This window comes from Mastigoproctus giganteus, chromosome 4 (assembly GCF_048544385.1).
Source record: "Mastigoproctus giganteus isolate SK-2022 chromosome 4, ASM4854438v1, whole genome shotgun sequence".
Taxonomy (NCBI): Eukaryota; Metazoa; Arthropoda; class Arachnida; order Uropygi; family Thelyphonidae; genus Mastigoproctus; species Mastigoproctus giganteus.
In genome coordinates, this window is record NC_143578.1 from 175,468,178 (window position 1) to 175,484,680 (window position 16,503).

Here is a 16,503-nt window from a genome sequence, read left to right on the forward strand (position 1 = left end):
AAAGCTCAAGGAGAGGACAATCGACATCCTGCAGACCATGTATTTATGTGTTTCAGCATGGGATGAGGTTGATGAAAAAGTGATTGCCAATTGCTTTGAACATGCTGGGTTTACCTTGAAAGATGCAAAGTGTGACATTTTGCATGCTTCTTCTATTAATTACGAAGGACAGTGCAATAATAGGGGAAAAAACTTAAGTGTGTGCATCATCAACTAAACTTACTGGAAAACTTAAGGTTCAAAGATTATGCAGAAGTGGATACAGACACTGAATGTTTCAGGACACAGGGGCCACATCTGGTGAGTATGGGCTTGGCACACTCCAGGTCCTGAGCTAGATATCATCATTCTTCTCTTTCTTGGTGATTCCTTTCTACTTCTGACTCTCTCTCTCTCTCTCTCTCTCTCTCTCTCTCTCTCTCTCTCTCTCTCTCTCTCTCTCACTCACTCACTCACTCACACACACACACACACACACACACACACACACACACACACACACACACACACACACACACACACAGGGTAATTCAAAAATCTGTTTTGGCTGGTGGTGGAGCATAAATCTCAGGCTTCCTTGCACTATAGAGCTAATAATAATAATAGGCATGAATGAAGAGGAACTCATGGCAGATATAAGAGAATATTTTGAAATTTGTAGTGATGAAGATGGGGAACCTACTTTGGTTGAACAAGAAGTTTCAGTGAAAGATTCAAATCCTTGATTAGAACTTGTAAGTTGAATTTTTTCAAACAGTCTAACTGAGAAAGTGAAATAACTGTTATTGTGCACTTTCATAATTCTCTTTTAAAACATGCTCTACCATTGAAACAGCATCTATTCACAGATTGTTTTAAAGTATGAAACAATTCCTCATCTTAGGTCCTGATAGGTATGTAAACTATGTAGCGAAATTTGCAATTTAACTGTGACCTTAATGCACTACAATCAAGTGAAAATTTACAATCATAATTTTTTTGTTTAATACTGTAGTAAATATTATATACCAGATTATACTATATTGTATTAGTAGCATTATATTAAATTTTCAAGCTTTTACTTGTTTTGTTGCTGATTTTATGTACAATCAATATAACGTCCTTCCGAGTTACTGTTTTTCTCATTCTGCCATGGGGTCATTATATAGCATTTCGAATGTATCTTAAACTATATTTTGCTTTCATAAAGGTGAATATAGTGGTCTTAGACAGTTTGTAAATTCTATAAAGTGGGACCTACTGATGTTACTAATGTCATTTGGTCCCACTTCATGTTACTAACAGCAAATTCTAAATGGGAACCATTCACAGAATTAATCTTGGAAACTACTAGGCTTTTCACACCCAACTAAGAAATGCTGTTCAACGATTAGGCCTAAATGGATGTCAGATTAACTGATGAGGCTTGTGGCAGAGAATAAAAATGCATGGGATGCATATAAATTATCAGGAAAAGATACCACACAGAAGCCTATGGTAGTTATAAGCTAGTCTGTAATCAAGTCACAAAGGAGATTAGGCACGCAAAGGCAGATTATGACAAATATTTCGCAAAGGATGCAAAAGAAAAACAGCAAAGACTTCTTTACTTATGTAAACTCTAGAAGAAAGAGGGGGGGATGAATCTGATAGGTCCAGTTAACGATCCTGCTCAGATAGCTCACAAACTGAGCAATTATTTTACATCTAATTCACACATGAGGAATTCTGTAGGGAAAATAGATGCCAGAATCTTATCAAATTCTAACAGGGAGCCAATTGATTTTGTAATAACTAGGAATTAACCCCAGGGGCTCACATCGTGAGCATGGGCTTGGCACACCCAGGGTCCTGAGCTGGATATCATCAATTTCGCTTTCTCTCTGTGTCTTTCTAGCTGTTGCAGCATAAGCCTCAGATTTCCTTGCACCATATGGCTAATAATAATAATAATAATAACATGAAGACAAATTGTTGAAGATAAACATAAGAAAGGCACCTGGGGTGGATGGGATATATCCAGTTATATTAAAGGAGCCACCAAAGGAAGTAAGCCAACTATTAGAAGTAATTATGAGAGCATCCTGGGACATAGGGGCTGTCCCCACAGCTTGCAGATATGCAAGTGTATTCCGAATTCACAAAGGAACTCTCTCTCTCTCTCTCTCTCTCTCTTTTAAAAGGGGGGATCGAAGAGTGATATGAGTAATTGAAGACCTATTTAGTTTAACTTCTGTTTCGGGGAAAATAATCAAGCTGTTAATTAAAGCATTGCAGGATCATCTAGACAAAACTGCAGTTACAATTCAGACAGAATGTATTTGTTAAGGGGAAGTTTTCACAAAGGAACTGGTTGCAAAAAGTAATTTTGATATCATATACAGTCACTCCCCAATTTATGTAAGGGTTCCATTCTGTGGAAATCTACATAAGTCGGAATTTTACGTAATTCGGAATTTCCCCTAAATGCTTATGCAGCACTCGTTTTTTGACTCTTTTTTTTTTTTTTTTTTTTTTATGTAAACCTCAAACATGAGAGGTATTAGAACCTACAGTACTTAGTACCGTGCTTGGGTTGGAGGTTGAGAAGACGAAAGAAGATATTTGTTGACATTGGACTTGAACTTCTGTAGACTGTAATTTTCAGGAAATACGTATGAAGGAAGGTTTTTCCAGAAAACGTCAGTTGAATGAATAATCGAGGAAGATGAAAAGTTGGTTCTGTGAGTTTGAAGTTGGACAGTAAATGGAGGTTGGCTGGTGGCAGCATGTGTTCGGACTGTTTTGAAAGAGAGAGCAGGAATTACAGAAGCCAATTCAGAAGAACAGTGCCAATGGAAGTATCTGTTAGAAGAGGCATGCAGCAGAAACAGTACGTCTATGGGAGAGCGAGTGGAGAGACTCTGTTAGAGATGAATCATTAATTAACCTAACTGCCCTCTTCTGAATGGAATCAAGAAGCCTGAAAGAGGTTTTGGGGGACACCACCCCAGATGTGGGAACAATATTCCATGGCAGGGCAGCTTTGCTAAATCGCAAAGTACTGAGTGACCAGCTGTTTGGAAGAAAAGTAACGCCGAGAGTGAAAGAGAAAACCAAGTTTTTTAGATGCAGAGGAAGCAATATTTGTAATGTGCTTGTGCCAAGAAAGATTAGAAGTCAGGGTAATCCCCAAAAGAGATATATCATTTTGCCTAGAAATCAAAGTGTCACTAAAGATAAGCATAGAAGCAGAAGAATCCTTTTTGTGAGATATAAGACAAGACTGAGTTTCAGAAGGGTTGAAATCAACTAAGTTGTCTTTGCCCCATTGGAGAATTACCTGAAGATCGGCGTTTAAGGAATTGGTAGCAGATTTTTGAGAAATTGAAGCTGATTGAGCAGGACAAGGTTTCTCAAAATGGAAAGTGGAATGCAATGTGCTATCACCGGCAAAACTATGGATAGGATTTCCAGCCAATGGAAGAAGGTCAATAATATACAAGAGGAAAAGAGTAGGAGAAAGAACTGAACCTTGGGGAACACCGGCATTAGTGAAGAAGTTAGAAGACAGAGAGCCATCTACCATCACCCTCAGTGAGTGATCAGACAGAAAACTGGATAACCAATTACTAAAAACAGTTGGCAAACCATAAGATGGAATCTTGTTTAGAAGACCTTTATGCCAAACACGATCAAAAGCCTTTGAGATGTCAAGATCAACTACTTGTGTTTCACCGAACCTTTCCATTGAATTGGTCCATAAATGGGTAACATAAGGGAGAATGTCACCAGTGGATCGACACTGACGGAATCCATACTGACAATCGTTGATCAGACAGAAGGTTTCTAGGTAGTAAGAGTTGGCGGTTAATTGATTTCTCCATTACCTTAGAAAGAGAAGAAGTAATTGCAATGGGACGATAATTGGATGGGAGGGATTTGTCACCCTTTTTAGAAACTGGCTGGATATGAGGAAATTTCCAATCAGAAGGAAAAACACCTTTGGAATAAGAAAGTGAAAAAAGGCGGCAAAGAATAGGAGTAAGTTCAGGAGCACAGGTTTTGAGAACAAGTGGAGAAATACCATCGGGACCTGGAGTTTTCTTAGCATCAAGATTCGTCAAAATCCTTTTGACGGAAGACCACAGGAGGCATTGAATGGAGCATGTTGGGAATGGTGGGAGGTGTTTTACCAAGATCATTAATACATTAGTTGGAAGAAAAATGGGATGCTAGCAGGTTAGCTTTATCCTTGGCTGAAGTGACAACAGAACCATCTGGTTTGGACAGAGGTGGGAGCAGAGATGGGCAAAAGTTGTGGCCAATAGCTTTGGCAAGAGACCAGAATGCTCGGCTACCATTAGGCAAGAAGCAAGTTTTCTACTCTTAGCCTATTCAAACTAGTTTTGACTGATTAATAACTGCTTTACAATTGTTGCGAGCTTTGGTGTACGCAGAAAATGAAACTGGAGAATTAGAAACAAGCCAATTATGATATGCAACATTCTTCTCTTGAACAGCCTTAGCACATTTATTGGAAAACCAAGGTTTAGATAAAGGACGAGATTTTAAAGTGGTGTGTGGGATAAAGGATTCCATTCCTGCAAGAATAATTTCACTGACACGATCTGCGCAAGTGTTGACATCAGAAGTTTTGAAACAGTAATCCGACCAAGGAAAAGAAGAAAAGAAGTCTCGCAGGACATCCCATTTTGCATTCTTGTAATGCCAAACAACACGAGGTTGGGAATAGACATGAGATAAAGGTTCCATTGGAGAAGAGACAATCACCAAGTTGTGATCTGAAGTGCCTAAAGGACCTCTCACTTCGACCGCGTACTTAGAAGGGTTGTTTGTGAGAAAAGGATCAAGCGTATTGGCTGTATGATTAGGATTGTCCAGTATTCTTGTAGGTAAATGAACAATCTGCGCAAGGTCATTAGTAATTGCAAAAAGCCTCAGCATCTCGACCAGCTGGGTCAGTGTGACTAGAAAATGGGAGCTCGCTGGAGTTGTGAACATTAAAATCACCAAGGAAAATTACATCACTGTTAGGAAAGTTGGACTGGAGAAAGTCAAGTTGCAAAGAGAGGAAGTCAGAGAGCTCCAAGTGATTAGTGGAATTGGGAGAATGGTAGAGACAACAGATGAATTTGACACAATGAGGTAGAGAGATTTTAAGCCAGAGAAGATCAAAGAGAGGAGATTCCAAATTGCCAAGTCTCTGATAGGGAATATCGGAACGGACATATGCACAAGTACCACCTTTGAGGCGAAAGGAATCATACAGCGAATAATTTGGGCATCTGAGATGAGCAGTAGTTGAATCAACCGATAACTGAGATTCTGTCAGAAAAAGTACATGGGGTTTGGCAGACTGCAAGTGGAAATGGACATCGTTGAGATTAGAATTGAGACCATGTATATTTGTGAAATGAATTGTGAAATGAATTAGGAAGACTTAATTTGATTGAAGCTAAAAAGAAATGTTTGACGAACATGTAAATAGAATTATTTATTATTATTATTTTTTTTTTTTTTATCTCATGTGCAGGAAAAATTACAAAAGTGTACAAAATTACAAAAATTTCAAAATTATAAAATTACAAAAAGAGAGAGGAGTCAGGCATAACATCAGCAAGTTTTACCTTTCAAGCATCGTTTCCAGAATTAACTCTCCAGCTGATAAGCACGCCGAAGTGGAGGTTGAGGACTGTGGAGATTTAGAAGGGGTTTTTTCCAACACATCACAATTTCAAAATTGCAAATTGTTTTTATTGTTTTTATTTTGGAGGTGGTGATCTCCAGAAATTTGTTTTAGAAAAATATTACAAAGTCATTCAAAATTGATTCTTATAACAGAACATATGATAAAGATGAAAGTGTAGTGCAATTTCCATTATAAAAATTACTTTTCTTTTAGAGAGATAAATAGCTTAGTTATATAACGGAAATGTCAACTTCCAAGATCTTGGAACGATTTACCAAAAAAAAAAAAAAAAACAACAATGTGTTATTGGCTTCACATTATGATATTTTCACGATACCTCCATTTTTCCCTACAGGATTTTTTTAAGTTTGCACCAGCCGACAAAATCTTACATAAAGTCGAATTTATGTAAGCCGGGGAGTGGCTGTACTTGGATTACAGGAAAGCTTTTGATACTGTTGCACATGGAAGCCTACTGAACTAATTGGAGCAGTATGGCATTAAGGGAAAGTTGCTGCTATGGATAAAAGGATGGTTGAGAGGGAGGACACATAATAAAAATTAATGGACACTGCTCTTTGTGGACTAATGTTATTAGTGGAGTCGCCCAGTGTTCAGTGTTGGGTCCATTGTTGTTTTCTGTATTTATTAATGATATTGATGAAGGTATATCAGGCTTAATGTCTAAGTTTGCAGATAACATCAAGGTTGGCAGGGTTGTTAATGAGAGTAATGACAGTATGCTGCTACAGCAAGATCTAGAAAAGATGGGCAAATGGGTTGAGAGGTGGTAACTGAAGTTTAACATTTGACAAATACAAAGTAATACATATGGGTAGCAGTAACCATAGAGTAATGTACAAACTGTGCAGTACTACACTCAGGGTAGTAGAGAATGAAAAATACCTAGAGGGTAATTGTGAAGTCAGATATGAAGTTTTCTGGGCAGTGCAGACAGGCTGCCAGGGCAGCTGTTATCAAGGATATACAGGAATTTTGCTAGAATGGATCAGGAGGTGATTATCTCTTTATAGAATGCGATGGTCAGCCCATACCTTGAGTACTGCATACAAGTCTGGAAGACACATTTTAGAGATGTAGAGCTAACGGAATGAGTACAAAGAAGGGCAACGAGATTGGTGCGGAAACAAAAGGGTGCTTTTACCAAGAAGAGCTTCATTTCCGCAGATTGCAGTGTCTGAAGACTAGTCACCTGCGAGGTCATGAGATTGAAGTGTTTAAGGCCTTGAATGGTTTGAGCAAGCTCAGTGCTGATGGGATTCTTCCTCTTCCTCCGATTACAGGGGGCAGAAACTCAAATTAAGGAAATACAGTTGTAGAACAGATGTGCAGAATTTTGCCTTTAGCAAGCAGGCTGACTGCATTAACAAACTTCCAGTTGTCATTGTGGAAGTTGATAGCTTAAATAAATTCAAGTAAGAAAAGGACAAACTTTTGGAGTCAATGGATGGGTGAAATGGGAAAGTTTTTTTTTTTTTTCTTTTTCTGGCTGATGTTGTGTAAGATTGCTTTCCTGCATCATATGTCTCTACTTATGCTCAAGCATTGTTTATATGCATTTTGTGTCTGCATCACTGATTTTAGTTTACTATATACACAGTTTCAACCTGACTTTTTTTTTCATGCTTTTTTTTTTTTTTTTTTTTTTTTTTTAATAGCCTCAAAGTGATCAAGAGAATCAGCTAGTGCTAATAACATGAAGAAGGTGAAAAGTATAGGAAAAACATGTCACTGGAAACCAAACTGAACATTCTAAAAAATTGGATTTATGCATGTAGTAGTGTTGAGCTCTATGGAAGTTAACAGTATCACAAGTTGTTATTGTAAATAATGTAAGTTCAGTAAACATATAAACTATATTTTAAGGTAAATTTCCTTGCATATTCTTGAACATATACTATATTTATTGCAGAATTTATGTATTTAAAGTTCCCATTATAGGTTCAAATATTTCTGCTACATTTAATATTGTTATATAAAACAATATTATGAGGGGGGGGATGATTGTATTAGATCTACTTAAAAAAACATTTTGTCAGTTTGTTCTGGTCTGTTTTTGTCAATGAAGGAGGAGGAATGAACTTTTTTTGAAACATTTGATGTTTCAAAAAAGTTTGAATTTGAACATTTTTTAAGGAAGAGACGTATAGTGATCAATCAATTTTTCATTAACTGCACACGAATGTCCTTCAAGGCATATCAAACATATAGTCAAGTGGCTAATGTGACAATACAATAGTAGATGCAGTTGAGTTAATCATAATGTATCAACTCTATGTGTTCATCTCAGAGATTTAAGCATAAAAAGTTAGTTTTATTTTATTTTTTACATTACGTAAAAATCATCAATATGCCGAACCACTGCAAATATAGTGCACTGACAAGTAAGGACCAATTACAAACTCTTCAGTAATTAATTTTGCTTTTGCTAGTATTTCTAAGGTTATTAGTTGCATTGAATGCAGATATCAACTATTACAGGAAATGATGTCGGAATATGTATTTGTTTCTAATTAACATTTTCTATGAATACTGAATATTTCTCTGTTCTGTAATATACATGCTGGTTCTCATTCTACTGCCACGAATAATCAAGAACTGACTATACAATTAATTCATCCCTTCTACAGAATAAAGCATACAAGGCCCAGCATAAATAGGAAAGAGTTAATAGAACAGACACCATGTTACATGCTAACTCCTGCCCCCTAGTGATGAATACAGCATGCACACAGAGTGTTGAGGAAGGAGGATGCTAGGAGAAAGGAAGAGGACAAGGAGACACAGGAGATTGTGCTACACTTACTGCTGCCTCCAGGAGACTCCACTAGGGAAGGAAACAGAGACAACAGGTTCAATTGCTACAGTGCAAGGTATATGCTATCAAGCAAGCTGAGTCACTCAATGCTTACACCTTTCTTAAAAAATTTATAACAGGGAGCAAATTACCAAAGGAAATGGATACGATCAAACATGATCTTGCATTTTAAATTTTAAGATCTTTCAGTGCCAATGAGTGCTAATAAATGAAATAAGTTTAGCAATTATCTCAATGTTTGGCAATATACTCCCCCAAGGTACCCAACATTCATTCCAACATCTTAGACATATCTGAAGCACCCTCCCCCCATCCTCCAATCAGCATTGTATAATGAAATGCCAGTATAAAATGCTGATTTTTGGATACAAAACAAAAACAAATTCATATATCATTTGGTTAGCAATAAACCCAATCGGTCAAACAAAAAATGTGAAATTTTACAATCTTTAATTGGATGAAGAATGCTGAGTAACCTTGCCTGTTGACTTTTGTCTCTCTCTCACATTTTTAGTACTGCTACATTATTCATTATTATGTAACTGTTTATTTTAATTCCCTTCCAATATTTACTTCAAAAAAGATACAGAATCACATTTAACACTTTATTTATTTTGGATTACATATTCATTTCTATGCTCTTCCAAAATATATAGTCTAGGTTATTTGAAAAATATGCTATCAGTATTTATAATCTTTGTGCAAACTGAAGTAAATTAAGGATCGTCAATCAGGTGAATAGTAAACTGAACAATGAATAATTTTGCCTAGAGATTTTTTCTGGGTGGGGGGAAGCAGCATCCTACCCATTTTCTGAAATTTAAGGTCTGCTCCATTACTCAAATATGATGATCTGATTTTTCTGCTTTAAAATATAACATTTCTGGATACTAGCTAAGAAATGAAAGCTTACGGAAGTGTTCACTTGCAAATTAAAGAATTTCTGTTACATTAAATACTAGCATGAGGCAAACACCTTTAATTTAATAATTACATATGTGTGCTGTATAATTTATTAAAAACAAAGTGATCTTCAGAGTTGTGGGAAGGGGGCGCCTATTCATTTCTTGAGACAATCATCACTGAAAACATTCATTTCTTGAGACAATCATCACTGAAAACATCAGTGATGAGAAACTTAAAAAGAACAAAAGTTTCATTCAGGGATTGGGAAGCACACTGCCTAACCCCTTTTTTCAATTCATTACTTTTAAAAAATCAATCCCCATTTACAAATTATTATAAATTATATTTATTAGAGGGTTCAATATTTCCTAAAAAAATGCTTTCTGTTCTGCATAATTAACAGACAGTATATGTTATTTCTTTTCATGATCTGTATACCTGTAATGGATTTCCACATGGACATATTTCAACTTATAGGGTGCTGCAAATATACAACTCTTTGAAAACAGTGAGTGTCATGTTTTATAGGTTAAATCGTAGTTGTAAATTCCTCTGGTACAACATGGTCCAGAACACAAACTGAAATTTGACTGAATGCTGATTTAACAATTTGTACCAAATTTGATTTCACAATACAACTTAAAAGCTTCATGTCAAACTTAAAATATAAAACAATAATGACAGCAGAATACATATCATATGCTATTCTACCAATATGAAAAAAAGCTATTTTCATATAATGGCAATTGGCATTCTATGCCCTCACAAGTTGTTCAAATGCATCATTTCAAATAATTCTCAACAGGGAAATGCTGTTTCTATACCCATAGGTTTCTTTATAGATTTTAGATTAGCTCAGTGTGGCATATAACATAATTCATACAGTTTCTTGAATCAGCCCCTCTACACAATGGTAAAATTATACCATAACAAAAAAATGGTCCTTGAGGTTTTCGCAGACATTCTCTCTCAGATAGGCCAGACAAGCTGTACTTGCTACCTTCTTCTTCTTCTTTAATGCTGCCGAATGGCGTTTGCGACTTCGTTTTGATATTGTTCTCTGTCTAGCGCTGCTTGTAGAATTTGTGCTGTTGTCATGTGAAGCCAGGTGTTGATGTTATCTAGCCATGCCATTTTCGGTCTGCCTGGGCGTTTCTTGCCTTCGATCTTTCCCTCCAGGATGAGTGGTAGTAGGTGATATTTTTGTTGGTTCCTAGCGATGTGACCTAGGTATTTGCATTTCCTGCTGATGATGGTTTTGAGCAGGTCCCGTTCCGTGTGCATGTCCTGCAGGACCTGTGCGTTGGTTATCTTGGCTGTCCACGGAATTTTCAGCATTCTTCGGTAGAGCCACATTTCGAAGGCCTGGAGCTTTTTTGTAGTGGCTGATGTTAGAGTCCAGGTTTCTACACCGTAGAGCAGTATTGGCCAGATGTAGCATTTCAATGTGCGTAATTTGAGCATGATGTTCAAGCTTCTGTCGGTGAGGAGGGTTCTCCATTTGGTGAATGCCTGCCTGGCTTGTTCAATTCTGCTTTTGATTTCGGCCTCATGGTTCAGCTGGTCATCAATGAGTACTCCGAGATACTTGAAGCGGTGTATTTGCTCTAATTTTTCGTTGTTTAGTTTGATCGTGATTTTGCTTGCAGTCCTGCTGACCTTCATCACCTTTGTTTTCTTTTTGTTGATTCGTAGCCCCCATGCTTGGCTTTCTATGTCCACTTCATTCAAGATGGTCTGTAAATCTTGTTCTGAATCCGCTATTAGTGCTGTGTCATCGGCATATCTTAAGTTATTGATGTAGTGTCCGTTAACTTTTATGCCGATGTTCTTGTCAGCCAGTGTTTGGTCGAAGATCATTTCCGAATAGATGTTAAAAAGAATGGGAGATAATGGACAGCCTTGCCGGACGCCTTTTTTTTATTGGAATTGGGTCTGTCAGATCGTTGTCATAGCGAAGCCGGGCTGTTTGATTCCAGTAGAGAGTTGTAATAAAGTTGATATCATTGTTTTCAAGCCCAAGTTTTCTCAGTCGGTCAATTAGGCGGTCGTGGTCTACTGAATCGAAGCGCGCCTCCGTAGCCAGGTGGGAAGGAGCAGCAGTGCGTAGCACACGCTTCTTGATTAGACCGCGGTTCGAGCCCGTCACCACCAAATACGGAGCATGCGGAAAGGTCAGGGAATAACCACCGCACCGGAGCAATATGGCCTTAGTTGCTAATGCTCCTAAAAAAAAAAAAAAAAACAAAAAAAAAAAACTGAATCGAAGGCTTTCTCATAGTCAATAAAACATATATACACGTCTTTTTGATGTTCATAGCACCTTTGTAGCAATATTTGTAAACAGAAAATTGCTTCTCTGGTGCCTAGTCCCCTGCAGAATCCGAACTGTGTGTTTCCTAGTGCACTTTCGCACTTACATCTTATCCTTTGCTGAATCACCTTGAGGAAGACTTTTAGCACCTGGCTCATTAGACTGATCAGCCTGAAGTCTTCGCATTTCCGGCTGGTAGCCTTTTTTTGGTAGGGCCACAAAGATGGATTGGAGCCATTCGGATGGAATGTCGTTGTTGTTGTAGGATGCTGATGGAACTCATATTTGGGTGACACTCAAGTCAAGTTACCCAATTTCAGTGAAGTCCGGACAGTCTGTGACAGCCAAATCCTCTGCTTGCATCTTCATGATCGTGGGACTGTTAGTAATCATGGGTATAACTCCATGTGCAAGCATGCTATGGGTGACCACAGGTGTGAACCAACATAAGAAGGCGTTGTGGTGCGGCGCCCATACCACATGGAGAAATACCATCCCTCTGTGTTACAAGGCAATACTAGGTGGTAGATGACTCTCATCAACTGGTGCAACCCATGTTTAGTCTCCAGAGATAAGTTCCGGTCAACACTTCACCATCTCTTCCATCATGCAATAAGACTGATGTCTTTTGAGGGTACAGGTCTAAAACGCTGTTCGTAGGCTGGCGCAAGTTAGTACACCAGACTGAACCTATTGGTAATTCTCCAGGAGGCTTCCGGATCAGCTAGTTTATAATCTTGCTACCTCTAATCTGCCAGATAGTGACTGGAGGGAGTCCAGGTAGTCGAGGATCTGGGTATATTCTTACCATGTGTATGCCATATCCAAAAATTTCATTACTTCATACAGCATGTCCTCTCCCCCCCCCCACACTTTTTCTTACTACTGAAAACACCATGAATAGTCAAACTAATAGAGCTAGCTTATCTGCAAAAAGATCTAAACCTCCCAAACACTTCCTAGTTCATTTCACAAATAGACGTGGTCTCAGTTTTAATCTCAACAATGTCCATTTCCACTTGCGGTCTGCCAAACCCCATGTATTTTTTCTGACAGAAAGAATCTCAGTTATTGGTTGATTCAACCACTGCTCATCTCAGTTGCCCAAACTATTCCCTGTATGATTCCTTTCTTCTCAAAGGTGGTACTTGTGCATATGTCCATTCCGATATTCCCTGTCAGTGATTGGTAATTTGGAATCTCCTCTTTTCGATCTTCTCTAGCTTAAAATCTCTCTACCTCATTCTATCAAATTCATCTGTTATCTCTAACATTCTACTAACTCCACTAATCACTTGAGCTCTTTGAGCTTGACTTTCTCCAGTCCAACTTTCCTAACAGTGAGGTAATTTTCCTTGGTGATTTTAATGTTCACATCTCCAGCTGGCTTCCGTTCTCTAGTCACACAGACCCAGCTAGATGAGATGCTGAAGCTTTTGAAATTACTAATGACCTCGCACAGATTTTTCATTTACCTACGAGAATACCAGACAATCCTAACCATATAGCCAACAAGCTTGATCTTTTTCTCACAAACAACCCTTCTAAACGAGGGGATCACATATGGTGACTATGGGCTTGGCAAACCCAGGGTGCTGAGCTGGACATCATCATTCTTCTCTTTCTTGCTTTTTTGGTGATTTCCTTCTACTTCTCTCTCTCTCTCTCTCTCTCTCTCTCTCTCTCTCTCATAGGGTAATGCAGGAATTTTATTTATTTATGGTCAAAGTGAGTCGTCCTTTAGGCACCTCAGATCACAACTTGCTGATCATCTCTTCTCCAATGGAGCCTTTATCTCATGGCTATTCACAACCATGTGTTGTTTGGCATTATAAGAATGCAAAATGCGATGACCTGCGAGATTTCTTTTCTTCTTTTCCTTGGTCGGATTACTGTTTCAAAACTTCTGATGTCAACATTTGCTCAGATCATGTCAGTGAAATTATTCTTATAGGAATGGAATCCTTTACTCCACACTCCATTTTAAAATCTCATCCTTTATCTAAATCTTGGTTTTCCAATAAATGTGCTAAGGCTGTTCAAGAGAAGAATGTTGTATATCGCTTGTTTCCAATTCTTCAGTTTCATTTTCAGTCTACATCAAAGCTCACAACAATTGTAAAGCCGTTATCAATCAGTCCAAAATAGATTTTGAACCTACGAAGTGTAGAACACTTGCTTCTTGCCCTAATGGCCTAGACGAGCATTCTGGTCTCTTGCCAAAACTATTGGTCGCAACTTTTGCCCATCTCTGCTGCCAATTCTGTCAAAATCAGATGGTTCTATTGTCACTTCAGGCAAGGATAAAACTGAACTGCTAGCATCCCAGTTTTTTTCCAAATCATGTATTAATGATCTTGGTAAAACACCACCCACCATTCCCAAACATGCTCCATTCAATGCTTCCGGTGGTCTTCCGTCAAAAGGATGGCAAGAGGATTTTGAAGAATCTTGATGCTAAGAAAGCTCCAGGTCCTGATGGTATTTCTTCACTTTTTCTCAAAACCTGTGCTCCTGAGCTTACTCCTGTTCTTTGCTGTCTTTTTTCACTTTCTTATTCCAAAGGTGTTTCCTTTTGCTTGGAAATTTGCTCATATCCAGCCAGTTTCAAAAAAGGGTGACAAATCTCTCCATTGCAATTACTTCTACTCTTTCTAAAGTAATGGAGAAATCAATTAACCGCCAACTCAAACTATCTAACAACCTTCCATCTGATCAACGATCGCCAGCATGGATTCAGTCAGTGTGGATCCACTGGTGATATCCCGGGTTATGTTACTCATTTATGGACAAATTCAATGGAAAAGTTCGGTGAATCACAAGCAGTGGCTCTTGGCATCTCAAAGGGTTTCGATCATGTTTGGCATAAAGGTCTTCTAAACAAGCTTGCATCTTAGGGTTTTCCAACTATTTTTTGTAATTGGTTATCCAGTTTTCTCTCTGATCACTCACTGAGGGTGATGGTAGATGGCCCTATGTTTTCTAACTTCTCCACTAATGCTGGTGTCCTCCAAAGTTCAGTTCTTTCCCTCTCTTTTCCTCTTGTATATTAATGACCTTCTTTCATTGAACTGAAATACTATCCGTAGTTTTGCCGATGATTGCACATTGTCTTCAACTTTACAGTTTGAGAAACTTTGCCCTGCTCAATCAGCTTCAACTTCTTGAATATCTGCTACCAATTCCTTAAATGCTGATCTCCAGGTAATTCTCCAGTGGAGAAAAGACAACTTAGTTGATTTTAATCCTTCTAAAACCCAGTCCTGTGTCTCGCAAAAAGGATTCTTCTGCTCCTATGCTTATCTTTGGTGACACCCCAACTTCTAGGCAAGGTGATATATCTCTATTGGGGATTTCACTGATTTCTAATCTCTCTTAGCACAAGCACATTACAAATATTGCTTCCTCTGCATATAAAAATCTTGGTTTTATCTTTCGCTCTCGCATTACTTTTCTTTCAAACAGCTGTTCACTCTGCACAAATCTGCCCTACTATGGAATATTGTTCTTGCATCTGGGGCAGTGCCACCAAAACCTCTCTCAGAATTCTAGATTCCATTCAGAAGAGGGCAGTTAGTTTAATTAATGACTCATCTCTAACAGAGTCTCTCCACTCTCTGTCTAACAGACGTACTGTTTCTGCTGCATGCCTTTTCTACAGATACTTCCATGCGCACTGTTCTTCAGAATTGGCTTCTATAATTCCTGTTCTCTCTTTGAAAACAGTCCAAACAGTCCACCAAGCAACATCCATTTACTGTCCAACTTCAAACTCACATAACCAACTTTTCATCTTCCTTGTTTATTCATTCAACTGCTGTTTTCCTGAACAGCCTTCCTTCATACGTATTTCCTGAAAATTAGTCTACAGAAGGTCAAGTCTAATGTCAACAAATATCTTCTTTTGTCTTCTCAACCTCCAACCCAAGCACAGTATTAAGTACTATAGGTTCTAATACCTCTCGTGTTTGGGGTTTTCATAAAAAAATATCAATAAAAAATATGGACATAAGGTGCACTTTCATCTTTTATTTCTTACATACAAAAATTCATTCCGAATTAAGTTTTCATACCACATTAATCAATTAAATAACATTTCATGATTTGTATGTTAAATTTTCAAACAATATATAAGCTGTTGTTGTTTCAATATTACGTAATTAGAATGTTCCAACATTGTTGAATATCCGAAAGACATTTTCAATTCTGTATAAAGCGACCCATTAGAAACAAACTTGTAAATATATAGCCAAATACACAACAGAAATCTAATTTTTTTTTTTTTTTTTTCATACTGTTCACCTGATAAATAATCATCAAACAATGTCAAAAAGCTAAGTTATAACACTGGCCTTGCCTCATGAAATGCTGAAGTAAATTAAGATGACTATACTAGTAGTAGGAGTAGCAAAAACATGAGAGAAAAATCTATGAATGAAAAGCTATGCAAAACTTAAGTAATATAACAAATTAAATATCAGTTACAAACAAAAAATATAAACTTTCTTTCCACAGTGCACACTAAGCAATATAATAAGAGTTAAATTATGTAATCAAATCTGACATGAAATTGCAATTTCATTTTTACAATATTGCTTAAGAAAACTAGACATTTTAAGTGACAATCTGTATATTCAGCAATGCATCACCATCATAAAAATTAATTCATGCAAGTAATTTCATTAAAATAGAACAGCAATAGAGATTTTCTTTTAAGCAATCAAAAGACAATTTTAGATTATCTATTATAATTTATCTACTGTTAGTACAAAT

At 37.5% G+C, this 16,503-nt stretch overlaps 1 protein-coding gene across 6 annotated transcripts in view; it reads right to left on the minus strand.

Annotated features, from left to right (window-relative positions):
- Positions 1–16,503, minus strand: part of LOC150087215 (tyrosine-protein phosphatase Lar-like) — a 1,652,393-nt gene that overhangs the window by 904,601 nt on the left and 731,289 nt on the right. For 2 of the 6 annotated variants that reach the window (XM_090371077.1, XM_090371078.1), the window contains one exon: positions 8,499–8,519. The exons of the other annotated variants lie outside the window; for them this stretch is intronic. In XM_090371077.1, coding sequence (XP_090227203.1) covers positions 8,499–8,519 — 21 coding nt within the window. The remainder of the gene's footprint in view (positions 1–8,498; positions 8,520–16,503) is intronic. 6 annotated transcript variants of the gene reach the window in all.